Source organism: Syngnathus floridae, chromosome 3, assembly GCF_059516105.1.
Source record: "Syngnathus floridae isolate MCC-2025c chromosome 3, RoL_Sflo_1.0, whole genome shotgun sequence".
Lineage (NCBI taxonomy): Eukaryota > Metazoa > Chordata > Actinopteri > Syngnathiformes > Syngnathidae > Syngnathus > Syngnathus floridae.
The window spans coordinates 14856972-14870173 of NC_142415.1; the positions used below are offsets into that span (position 1 = coordinate 14856972).

Below are 13202 nucleotides of genomic sequence, written 5' to 3' on the forward strand. Positions count from 1 at the left end.
AATTTGACATTAGTTTGACTTTATTGAGTGATTGACAGTGTCGGACAGATAAAGGAAAACGATTCAAGTGTTTGTGATGAATACTGAGAATAATGCAGAGTAATTATTGAGGCAGAAACTCTGCCATTCATGAGACTTCTTAATCGGTATTGGTTTGAGATTCTCTTGCAGGCATAAATTAGTTTTGTGTACAACACTGCATTAGCTTCACTTTGTCTATTCTAAAAAAGGGTGTACGGTATAGTTCAGGGACCACAGTCTTGTATTTTTGTGTCAATATTACAATGTTTTCCCAAAACCACATTTGGAATGCAAAAAGGTTCAAAAGCAGGAACTGGCAACCAGAGTTCTGAATCTATGCAGGGGCCAACTGTAGTTGTGATATTTAAATGATCTGAAAGTTCAGGTGGATTAGCTAACATTGTAATCATTTTTTACATTACAAAAGGCTATGTACCTAGAACAGAGCCCTGAGGGACACCAGGAGTGAACCTAAAAGAGGATTTGCAATTCATGTGTAAGTATTCACTTTTGGTTAAGCAAAAAATAAATAAATACAACCTAGCTGAGCATTTAAATACCTTCCTCCTGAGATTTAAAGCATTTACCTTTGTACAAGAGGTGAGAACATTTAATAATGTTTCATATTGTCTTAAAGTTTCAGCAAGTGTAATATTCTTCCACATATTTGGTGCTCTAGCTGGCACCTATGAAAGCACGCTTTCATCGCAGTTGGTAATAAACTGATGGACTCATGACGTGTCGACAGCAGTGTGCCATGATTTGTACAAGTGTTGTTTGGACAGAATTTACAGGAGATTACAAGAAAATAGAACATAAAATAAAAGGAGAACAAGGACAATCAGTAAGCATGTGTCACTCGAGCAGAGATTGGATGTTCCGTTTTCATGTTTAAAGATTTAGGCTGATTACAAATAACAGCTTATATTATGTGTCTGTGCATGTGTGTGTGTGTGTGAATCATTATTGCGGCGTTTAATCATCTCCGGATATAAAAATAAAATAAATAACACGACATGTCAAATGTATTGTATACTGGAATAAGAGTTTAAAACCTTAAAAGCAACTACAAAATTCCCTTTCACATATCGTATTTGTGCATTTGGTGCTGACACATTCTGCTGACTTTGGTAGAAAATATAATTTAATGACCCTGCAGCTAACTAATTATGATGAAAGAAACTTAATGCAGCACGCAACTCGCAGCGAGACATTGAATTATGGTTGACACCTTGCAATTACTGGATAAAACCTAAGGGTGGCAACATTACACACAACAGAGCAAAGTTGCAGGGTTGTGTTGTCACAATTGAATCTTTTGGAACTTTCGACATGTTTTACAGCTACGATAGTGGTTATGCTACTTAGCTTTCGCCCGCGTGGACACACTTAAATAGCTCCTGTAGTGTGGGCAGAACATTGAGGTGCCAGTTGGAAGTCCGGAGAAGCCACTGGACTGTGACAGTTACTGGTTGTGGATCTCTTCTCTCAACCGGACCCCCACAGCGGTGATGAGCGCTGCCCCTTTGCCGCTGCCGTCCTCCGACAGCAGGAAGTTGACATGGCAGTGGGGGGCTAGTTCCTTAACGGTTTTGTGCATGATCCGAGAGAAGCTGTGCAGAAGAAGATAATTAGTTGGGATGATGTTCAATGACTGTTTTCAAAGAGCAAAACAAAAAAGTGATTGCACGTCAAGATACACTATAACAAATAGGTACTAAGTAGTGGAAAGTCTTTCTTCCATCAGGGCTGTTGTTGTCAAGAGTTGTCACAAATCATAAGAGCACGTTGAACAGGATTGACGCACCAAGACATGGGGAGTGTCTTATCCTAAAAACAAACTCTGGCAATGACTTGCAGAACCCAGATAAAGAACAAAATGACAAAAGAAAAATAATGTAGGTGTTCTACCTTATAAGGTTAAATTACAACTTCATGCAACCCTTGGACAAATACATCACATATTTGTCAAACAGGAAATAAATGTCAGTTATATCTATTTGTCAAACAGGAAATAAATGGCAGTTATTAAATCACCAGCGCTTTCACGGCTGATTTACAATATCTTGTTTGTCCCATCGTAAAACATGACCTTAACTCTTCCCCTGAACAATTTATGTGCATTTGATAAGGCAGAGAAGTGTTTTGTGCTGAATACTAATGTGAGAATGTATCTTACTGAGGATGCAGTTTATAGAGTGTGCCATCAACTCCTACAGTGATGTTCAAAAAGTCCAAGCCACGGTTTTCCCGGATCTTATCAACGACTGCTGCCATTCCTGCCCCGCAGAGCTGAGCGGCTCGATGTGACACTGCTCCACAAACCTGTAGAACAACAACAAAATCACTATTTTCATTGTATCACACAAACCTGTGTGTTATCTCATCAGTTCTGAGAACCTTAAAAAGACGACACATTTCCTCATGTGAAATTCCCACACAGTCGCACACAAAGCTCTTTCGCAAATTACAGTTGAGCAAATGTTTTGTAAGTGCCAAGATTTCCACACAAATGTGCAGAACTGCATTTTGTTGTAAAAGCTCAGCAGCAATAAGGTTCAAGAGTTTATTTTGATAATGCTCTCTGTTGAGGCCAGTAAGGTTGTGAAAGTTTAAATAGTAGAAGCACAATGTTAAAATATCTCTTTGAATTCAAAATAGTTTTCGACTCAAGATTGAACCCTGGGTATGCTTTGAGTCAAATATGAGGGGAAAGAAGGATTAATGTACCATGAAGGTTTTCAATTAAAACAATAGTAGAGAGCAGAGACCTTGGCTTTAGTGTTCCACTTAAAGTAGTCATAGATGATTAGTATGGATGGTTAGTAGTAGTTAGCTCAAAAACATTATAGCATAAATGGTTTGTTTTAAATGACCAAAAAAGAACATTTTTCATTATTTGTATTCAACAATGTGACACAGCATACCTTTTTAACAATGATACTGTCATCACAAGTGCTGTCCAGTCCCAACTGTTGCAAGATGGCCCTCACTTGAAGTAACGCCAATCTGTCACTAGAAAAAGACACATACACAGTTACCAGCAGGAAAGAAAATGAACAAAGTTAAGGAATACTCATATAACTAGACATGGACATTGGACAAAAATAAATGACTAAACTAAAACACAAAAAAGTGGTTTCTTACCTCTCAATCTGAGAGAGGAATTTTGTTTCAAAGATGCCTCTGGTCTTCAGTGTTTCCGAAATTTGACCTCTGAAGAGGAAGCCCCTCTTGGTCAAATCTATTAAGATGTTCCGCACTATTTCGCCGAGGTACATACCACTACACATTTTCTCGTATCTGAAGGGTGAAAACACACACATTACAACTGAAAAGTATTCACAGCACTTGAGTTTTTCCACTTTTTTTTTTTGGTCTTATTCATATTAATTTTTTAATAAATGTGTACAGTATGTGCCTGTATTTATGTTAGGGTGTTACCTCTGTTTTCCGGGATTGAGAGAGAAGTCATCGACAGCACGATCATACTCGGTCCTGATGTCGTCTAGGCATCCGTTATCACCAAATGCCCCCCACTCCATGTTGACACACATTCGCCCTTGGTTGGAATCTACCATCTCAATGTTTCTCATTTCCTCCATGTAACACGCATTGCTGCCGGTGCCTGCACTCAGTAGCCGTGGTGTTTCGTTATTTGGATCATCTCGTTGAAGTTGCACGAATGAAATGTATACTTACCAGCGATGAGCCCAATCTCACAGGTGGGCTCCTCGTACGCGCAGGTCATCATGGTGCCCACTGTGTCGTTGACTATAGCCACCACATCCAGGTCAAATTCCTTGAGCAGAAATATATGGCTACATTGATACAAATGAATCAAATTAAAAGGACCTAGTGGCAATTAAATCTCCTGTACATTTAATATCGGTGTTCTGATGGATAAACACTGTAGGGGTCATTTCGATTTCCATTATTTCACCGAATGTCAGGGGACAGATTGTATTTAATCTAAGAGGTTCCACCAAACTTTTCCTACCTCTCTCCTTTTAATGGCCTCTCTCAAAAGCTCCACGACGTCTTCTCCTTCACAGTCTGTAGCCTTAAAGCCTTTAGTCCACGTCACCAGGATGCCCTTTGTAAACACACACTCAGAAAATGCCACCGTGTTGAGAGAACTCCAAACAGGTACTCACAGCATCCAGGCTGGTCTGAAGGCAGGGGAATGAGAAGGTGAAGCCAAGAGGAAGACGAGCATTCTTCATCCCCATGTAGTCCAGGAAGTCACTTATACAATGCACAATGTGATCAAACAGCTGAAGGAGGAAAGACGAGACGCTCGTGTAAATTTATGTGAAAATGTTGACGCACACACGTTTACATCACCGTGACATCACTAGTGGAGGTCATTCCCAGAATGTGTTCAATTTAAAGCCAAATGAGGTGGACCACATTTTTGTCATTTTGGAGGAAGCCAGACTGGATGGAAATTGAAAACATGTGGGAAACTTTCAAACTCAACCACTCTGCTCCCTACAAGTGGTCAGTTATTCAAAATACAGTTTGTACAAAACTTTGCTGTGACTGCCACACGTCAAAAGGTTACAGACAGGATTACCTTGACAAACAAAGTGAAGTCACCTCCACTAATCCTAAACAGCATACCAACCAGTTCACATTGAAACAGCAAACATGTCGCTTACAAGCTTATCGTCAACCTGGCAGCTTTTCACACATCTATTTTGTTTGGCATAGATTGCATAAAGTTCACACCTCCTCTCCTGTTCCCTGCATGACTTCTTGAGGAATGGCGTAAATCTTGTTGTGCATCTCCACCGATCTCTTCTTTCCAGAACGAATTTTGACCATCAGTACTCTAAAGTTGGTTCCTCCCAAATCCAAAGCCAGGAAATCGCCATTTTCTGCAGTCAGACAGAAACACAAAATAATAATGACAATATTGTATCAATGACATATTATGGGATGAGGAAGCTGGTCTGGCTAGGCTAAGTCTTTCGCAGATTTGTTTATAAGAAAGTCCGGTCACAACGTGTGTGTGAGCGTACACCGTGACATGACACAGCTCCTTAGGCTAAAGATAGCGCCTCCTTTTGCTCCTGCTGTTCCAAGGCTTGACCTTAGCGCTAGGCTGTTATCTCAAGTAAAATATTCTCAGACTGCCTCCATCGAGACTATAACCTTGAAAATCCCTTTCTTTTCAGCTCCATTATTAAAACACTCCAAAAAAAAAAAATAATCGACATTTCTTGAAAGAAATCCAACTGTTTAATTCTGTTATAAAGTTTTTGCCAACTACTTTTAAAATTGGTTATAAAAGCAAATGAGGGATCCATATTTTCTGATATTACTCAAATACTTGTATCCACGGTGAGTCCTCACAAAAAAATGTCTAACCTGTGCCATCAGGTGTGCTGCACACAAACGTTGGCAACATTTTCACTGTGGCGGACTCCTGCGTGGCCTTCGAAAGGCCATTTTGGATCTCGGTCCTCATTCGCTGCTTGACCTGGTGAAATATACAACACTCATTTGTAAAACTGCACACACTCCAGCTAATAACACTTATATTCATGTGCCCCTGCCCACACCTCCAGCAGTTGATCGGTCGTCAGGCAGAACTCTGACAGAGTTTGTGCGATTTGCTTCGACTGCTCTGCAAGTCTGTAGGCCACAGCCGTCACCATGGCGGCTCCTTTCCCGCTACCGCTCTCCGACAGGAGGAAGCGCACGTCAGAGTCGGGGACCAACCGACGGACCGCCTTATGAAGACGACGTGCGTACCTGAAGTAGATTTGTCAGGAACTTTGTCATTGTGAAATTCAAACATTTACATGGTGTTCCACGCGCCAACAACGTTTTGTAAATCGAGTACATGCATGTTTCCATGACTCACTGTGGGTGCATCTTGTAGAGCGAGCCATCAATGCCAACAGTGGTGCGCAGTCGGGCCACGCCTTTGTTCTCCTTGAGCCTCTTGAGGATGCCCGCTAGTAGTGCTGCGATCAGGTTGGCAGAGCGGACAGACACAATGGTGCAAACCTAAATGGAGCAGATGAGGAAGCCATTAAAAAATCCTGCCATCCTTTTTTTTTCCTAACCACTTAATAAGGGATAATGCAAAATTTGAAATCCAGCCCAGATGATCTACTGCAATAAGCGGGTAGGGGTTGCCCCAAGATTTATCACATGAGAATCCCATGTGAGGTAAAATGACACTAGTATAAGGTCAGCCTCCATTTCAGGAAGGAGTCCTATTTTGGCAACAATACCCACATGTTGAACGGCAATGCAGTCGTCATCCGAGGGCTCCACACCGAGTCTGATTAAAATCTCTTTGGCCTTGATTAATCCCTCTCTACTCCTAAACAAGACAGACAGAAAGAGGAATACTGTGTTGTAATCCAATAAAACAGGGTGGCCCAAACTTTTTGACCTTAACAAATGTAAAGCATTATTTCAGGAATTTTTATGTGAATAAAGATCGGGGGGGGGTTAATCTGAAAATAAATGAAAATGGCAGAATCAATTTTGGGGGATTTTGGCCTGCTTTACCGCAGCCTCTCTTATCTTTTGCTCTCATTCTTATTCTTTCCTTTGTGATTGAAGGCTATAAAAATAAGCTGACTGGACTTTGTAGTCTGCTGATAAAAGGAATGCCTATATGAATCATGACGCACATCAAGTTTGGTGTTATAAATGCAACTTACTTCTCAATGGCTGACACGTGCTTGGTCTCAATTTTGCCTTTAGTAAGAAGCTCAGCGGTGATTCTTCCCTCAAACAGCAAACCCTCCCTGGCCATCTTGACCAGAATGAGACGAACCAGCTCGCCCATGTACAGTCCACTAACCATCTTCTCAAACCTGTAGTCAAAGGAACAAATTGTAAAAAAAATTAAAAAATAAAAGAGAGAGAAACACTGGCATTATCTGGCATTGATCTGCTGATCACACAGGTTGAACTCAGTCAATGAAGCAAAGTTTTCATCCCACCAAAAGATTTCTGACATTTAGCATACATTTTTGCCCATATTGTGATACATACTTCTATTGTGATGTCTTAGCCTTGCAAGTGGTTGAAAAAAGAGCCTACAAGAACCAAAATGACGTACAGCTGCTTGCCGGGATTCAGAGAGCCTCGGTCAATCTCTCGGTCAAACTCGGTCCGGATGTCCTCCAACCAGCCGTCGTCTCCAAAGGCCCCCCACTCGGTGTTCACACACATCCTGCCTTCGTCGCCCTCCACCAGGTCGATGTGACGTAGCTCCTCCATGTAGCAGGCGTTGGTGCCGGTTCCTAAAAGAAATGTAATTAGGAATAAATACTAGAATGCATTCAGCACTCGTTTGGGAACAACACGGACGGAATGGAATACCGATGATAACGCCGACTTCACATCGTTGATCGTCGAAGCCGCACGTCATCATCGTTCCCACGGTATCGTTCACCACAGCCATGATGTCAGCTTCATAGTCCTGGAAGACACAGAAATGACTTAATGGCGGCCCCTCACCATTACGTGCTATAAAACTCCAGTCGAGATGAAGACGCGACTTACTCCTCGTTGTTTGATGGCTTTGTTGAGCATCTTTACGACATCCATGCCCTCCACTCCGCTCGCCTTGAAGCGCTTTGTCCAAGTTAACAGAGTGCTCTGGAGACAGACAAAGCAAGGCTGTCTGTCACTCAAGTTCCTACAAAACTAAAGGAAAACATTGGATGTTCCTTATTCGTACTTTGGCGCCTGTGTGTTCACAAATTTGTAAAAAAATATATATATTTTTTTCCACAATTTTATTATATTTTTTATATCATTGGTTTTAGACGTATGACTGATGCAGTGGCCTTGGGAGATAAGGCGATGAATAAAACGGAAATTGTGCGGTGCTGTAAACGTTATATTACCTCATCAAGTTTGGTTTGCTGGCAAGGGAAGGAAAACGTAAAGCCAACTGGCAGCTTCTTGTCTTTAATGTTATGTTTTTCCATGAAGTCATCCAGACACTCTGCCACGTGGTCGAACAGCTGAAACAAGGCGGAGACGGGAGTGAGAATGAAGGTGTGAGCATTTGTGCGAGTGCTTGTGCGTCAACACACTCTCGCTCCGCTCCCGTGCATGATGTCCTCCGGTGTGTCATAGATCTGGCTCTCCATCTGAACTGTCTGCTTCTTCTCGTGACTGACTTTGACGCGAAGGATCCTGAAGGCACTTCCTCCCAAATCCAATGCGATAAAATCTCCTTTTTCTGGAGGAAACAAAGAAAAGGTTGTCACAGAAAAAGAGGGGATGAGTCATGAACAATAGTGAAATTGTGGAAGGAATGTAACCTGCACTGCACTCGAGACTTTTTTTATTTTCCCTCTGGAATGATGCAGAACATACTACTAAAAACCACCAAGCGTCACAGTGACGTGGTAAGGAACATGTGGTGAGGGTCAGACAGATGATTCATTTGTTGAGTAATCAGCTGACTAATGGCAGCACAAAAGAAGACGTTTACCATTGACTTAAATTCAAAATGTGTAGAATATTTCGTTTCATTACAACATGGAAGCACTGACCCGAGCCGTCGGGGATGGAGCGTACAAATGTCGGCAGCATCTTCAGCGAGGACGTGGTGTAAGTGTCGCGGTTCAACCCATTGACCATCTCCATGCGGAAGCGCTGCATGATGTCCAGCAGCGTCTCATCAGAGAAGCGCATGGAATACAAGTACTTGTCAATCTGATAAGACACACAAAGACAACTGTTAATTGGAGATCACTTAATTGAAATTCAATTTCATAGTCAATACTTTGAACAATTGAACTATTATAGGCCAGATTCAAGGCTGAATCGGAGATGGACAAAATATAGTTCAAAGAGATACCTGGATTTTTTTTTTTTTTTTTTGCTGATCATAGACTATTACAATTTGTTTTCTTTGGATCCCCAAAGCATTTAACTCACAATCAATCATATTTTTTCCTAAACTTTGATATGATAAAAATAATAATAGTGAAAAGCGAAAATGAAAGTTAAAACCATAGTAATTGTTTAATTACAAGTGCCTAACCTTAGTGGTCAAATCTTAGAAATAAACAAGATTCTCTTTAAAAGAGGATCCAGATTTACTGGATCTGCTAATGATTTAGTAATTCCACACCCATATGCTAAATTATCACTGATGGGAATGCCTGGCACTGTTCGATCATTACCATCCCTGTTCTCTAACAAAGAAGGAAGTGAATGTCAATAAAGCAACATTGTGACTCATTTATTGCTAGTACCTTTTATTGACGACGTCATAGTTACAACACAGTAGGTGTAACTTTGCTGTAACACATCTTTCTATTGGCAGAAAACTTCCCACAGTGTTGACACATTCTGTCTGTGTCACTCACATGGTGTCGAACAGGATGTTAAACAAACTGCTGTTTCATCACGTTAGAGAATGAACAGGATCACGGCTTATCTATGTCTCATTTTTTCGTTTTACTTAAGATTGAAGTACCCGAGCAATGTTCGATCCCAAAGCAACTTTTAAAACTTTTAATATATATGATCATGGAAGTGTTATTGCTTATTTTCATTTCTCAATGTCACATTTCCTGGTTGCTTCTTGTTTTTATGTAAACAAGGTCATGACAGTGTCACTGTGGTTTAGAGGAAGTGAATTTGAAATAGAAACGGACTGGATGTAGTGTGGCCAAATTACAGGAGACACATTGAGACATGTATTTATTCTTTAAGAAATCAAACTTTAAATCCCTGATGCTAACTCCAACCTAATTCTCCAGTGACATTAATAAGGTTAAAGTGCCCGTGATGGCTTTTGTAAGATACAAATCTTGTGATCTTTTAATATTCCAAAATAAAATGCATACGATACACCAATATTTAATGTAAACTGTGCAAACAAACAGTGACACTGTTTACATCCAAGTGTTAAATATGGTGTGCAAGTGTTACATTCTCTGTCACATTCCCACAAGAGGAGTGACATGGAAGCTTATTGAATCATTAATCCTTACCACTCCCTTTGACAAAATAAATAAATACATAAATTGAAAGATAGACAGATTTTTCTTTTACAAATGGAGAGGCAAGATCAAGATCCCAAAGGGGAGAGGACAGGTAAGACTGGAATAGTTTACTCAACAACACACCTTTGCCACACACCTTTGTCTACTTCATCTGGAGCTTTTGCTTGACTTTCGGGAAAGGGTCATGCTTTCTGAACAAAGTGCTGCTCTTTCTTCCTCACACACCCTCCACCTGCCAACAATGACAATGACCTGCTCTCCTTCTCACAGGCTTGATTGGGGAAGTGCTGAAATCTGACACTGGTGGTTGGACGTGTGCACACACACATGCGGCCATATGCAAAACCTCTTTCCTCTTCTCTACTCTAACCTGGAATTTGACTTGGTCATGGTGAAACAAACACACACGAACACACACAGTCACACACACTCGAAACTAGAAGACACACTCCATGAATGGCAAACTTAATTTACAAGATTATAAACATTATTTATTTATTATTACTTGAATCAGCGTGGAGTTATTTGGTGGAATGAATGAAAAGCTTTGAAGGTATGATTGTCCTTTATTTTTTATAAATTAAGGAAATGTGTTGTGGTAAAAAAGAACCACAAAAAATATATCTCTGAAATCATTTTATAGATTTGAAATAAAGGAAATATTTGTTTTTTACATTCACGCTGAACGCTTTAAGGTCGGAACTGAGTAGTAACCTTCCTTGAATGTGGCATTGAGATAAAACCCACATTAAATAGTTTTGATGTTTTTTTTTTTATTTGAACTCAAACTTTTAACCACACTTAGCAACATTGATGGCACATTAAGACGCAGTTTGTATGGCTCTTTGCATTTTGGGGCTGGTGTGTTTAGCAGAAGGGTCACTAAAGCAATCCATGAGCTCAGGAACTGCACAACACCTGGCTGCAGGAGTCTTGCAAGAGTGTCTGTAAGAGTCTGCATGGTACTTACTGTATGTCACATGGCTCAAAGCTGGCCTATTTCAGGGAGGGCGAGAGAGGACAAGAGAAAGGAAGGGAGGGAGGGAGGGAGGGAGGGAGATGCACTGCATTGCATCAGATCCCCAGTGCTGGTAATGTGTTTTTACCACCGCAGGCAGTCCTTCAATAACAGCATTTACACACAAACACACACCCATTCAGACATTGTGAGTATGAAAAAGGAATGTGACAGGCCTAAACTTTCCTACATTTATAAAGTGGTAAGGCTTGACTACAAGACAAGCTGATGACATCATCAGTGAGCGACCTTAAAGGGTCCCCCCGGCTTCACGTGTGAATCATGGAGCACATGTTGTAGAGGAAAATGTGAATACATTTGTTTGGATCAGGGGAAAACAAAGATGACACTGTGTCTAATATAACACAAGGAAAAACTCAAGTATGCTGGTAACCTGGAAACACTATCTGATCAGGGTTCGCAGGAAACCTTTAGAGGAATTTAAAAGATGGAAGGCGCCTCGAGGCCCTTGAAAACAAGCTCAGTCACATTTGACCAAGAATCCAAATGAGTGGGTTGCACATTTATGGTGTCCAACTGAATTCTTTCTTCACCCACCTTGACTTCTTGCGAGGGGGGCAAATGTTTGTGTTTAAGGACTTTGTTATATTTTTAAAACAGACGAAGTAAAAATTTTAAAGTTAACATTTTATTTTTAGGTTTTAAATTATCATCAATTGAATTACAATTGAAAATTAAGTGAATTGACCCGTTATTAAATGCATCAGTTGAATTATTTTCCCAAAATTATCTTATTTCAATATATTTGAATTACCTGATTTTAGGGGAAGAGAATCACTGGTGGAGCTATGTGGTGGCCTATGATGGCCATGGGCACCACCAGTGTTGAGGGATACAGAATATTAATTGGGGGATTGATTTCACTGCAAGACACAAGCAGAACAGCCTAAAATTTCCCACACAATGCATTTGTCTAGATTAAAATTTCTCAAAATAATGCATTTGTTTATCATTTTGGTTCTCTAATTGCTATTTGATTTGATTGGGTTCTGTCTGCATTAGAGGAAATAGTACATTGCTGTATCTTCCCACTCACTGAGCTTCTTAGATACTTTTTAAATGAATAGCCATTGATTAGCGGGCGGTTTTTGCCAGATTCAACATGCAAAATTTAATTTTGCACCAGTGTTGGCATTGATTTAAAGGGTTGGACCCGTAATTAAAAAAAATGTTAGGTGCACTTTGTGCCATGTTTAACTTCTCTAATGGACAAAGCTCCAAGTTCATTCAAAGAAAGGGTTGGAAAGGGTCGTGCATTCTTCACAATTTTCTGACAAAAACTTCCAGAGGATGTAAAAGATGGACTAGAAATGGAAATTTATTTTGTCAGGGAACAGATAGTATGGTACAGTACAGTAAAGTACGGTACAGTATGGTAAGAGCTACAGGACAGCCCAAACAATGGAGAGTGCTTTTGTGTCAGGAATCAAAAGATTGCAAAACCATTCACCAGAAATTAAACTAACACTTTTTCTTGCAAGCCCATCATATTGTGGCCATCTAAAAAAAATATGAGCTCATTACATTATTGAAAACTTGACTTTTTAAAACCAAGGTAAATAATCAGGAATTATAAAGGCTATTGAATAAATGCCTAAATGCAATATCTTTTTGGACATGTGTGCTTTCATCTTTCATTTCCTCTTCAGTACACTTTTACAGTATACTCAAACCAACATTTAAGGAACCAGCAGTGTCAGACTTCTACCTCAAGACTTGTCTGCCAGGTAACCGAGCCAGAAAAACAACTGTAATTGACACCTACATAACATGTAGTCCGACGAAATGGAGCACTCACCTTTTTGACGTAGTCATCCTTGAGTTCTGTGAAGTAGTAGGCTACGAGCTGCGCTGCGATCATCCTGCTTCTCCTCTTCTCTTCTCTCACACACACACGCACACACACAGATGGAGGGAATCAAAGTGGGGGGAAAAGAAACACAACCTGAACGTCTACTTCATGCAACACTAGGGGCCTGTTAATAGAAAATAGAGAGGAATAAATATCCACAATCAAGTCAAGGCAGGTTTAAAAGTAGTCAGCTGGCTCATGTGTGGCACTTTTTGCTCAGCCGGCCGGCATGTGAGCGAAAGCAAAGAAGCAGCTATGAGTGGGAGGGAGTGAGCCAGCAACT

The 13202-nt window shown here is 40.5% G+C and overlaps 1 protein-coding gene across 3 annotated transcripts; it reads right to left on the reverse strand.

The window, feature by feature from the left end:
• Nucleotides 1–2: 2 nt before the first annotated feature.
• LOC148400729 (hexokinase-1-like) lies at nt 3–13181 on the reverse strand. 3 transcript variants are annotated; one of them, XM_088370804.1, is made up of 22 exons: nt 12866–12884; nt 10165–10260; nt 8565–8727; nt 8100–8248; nt 7908–8027; nt 7561–7656; nt 7378–7477; nt 7115–7298; nt 6711–6866; nt 6277–6364; nt 5897–6042; nt 5592–5784; nt 5398–5509; nt 4756–4904; nt 4179–4298; nt 4022–4117; nt 3724–3823; nt 3466–3649; nt 3169–3324; nt 2949–3036; nt 2201–2346; nt 3–1634 (listed from the first exon to the last, which is right to left on the reverse strand). In XM_088370804.1, exons 3-22 carry the CDS (start codon nt 8704–8706, stop codon nt 1487–1489), a joined length of 2673 nt encoding a protein of 890 aa, XP_088226930.1. In that variant the 5' UTR covers nt 8707–8727; nt 10165–10260; nt 12866–12884; the 3' UTR covers nt 3–1486. The 3 variants fall into 3 exon arrangements, with proteins under 3 accessions (XP_088226930.1, XP_088226929.1, XP_088226931.1); XM_088370803.1 differs by lacking the exon at nt 10165–10260 and having other exon boundaries at nt 12866–13181; XM_088370805.1 differs by lacking the exons at nt 10165–10260; nt 12866–12884 and adding an exon at nt 11822–11845.
• Between the last annotated feature and the right edge of the window lie 21 nt (nt 13182–13202).

Excerpts from the sequence above, each read along its gene's own strand:
- LOC148400729 (XM_088370803.1), bottom strand. The coding sequence starts at position 12,928 with ATGATCGCAGCGCAGCTCGTAGCCTACTACTTCACAGAACTCAAGGAT. Across the intron at positions 6,365-6,710 it reads CACGTGTCAGCCATTGAGAA|GAGTAGAGAGGGATTAATCA; the intron begins GTAAGTTGCATT and ends TGTCTTGTTTAG. Across the intron at positions 3,824-4,021 it reads AGGCCATTAAAAGGAGAGAG|GAATTTGACCTGGATGTGGT; the intron begins GTAGGAAAAGTT and ends TTTCTGCTCAAG.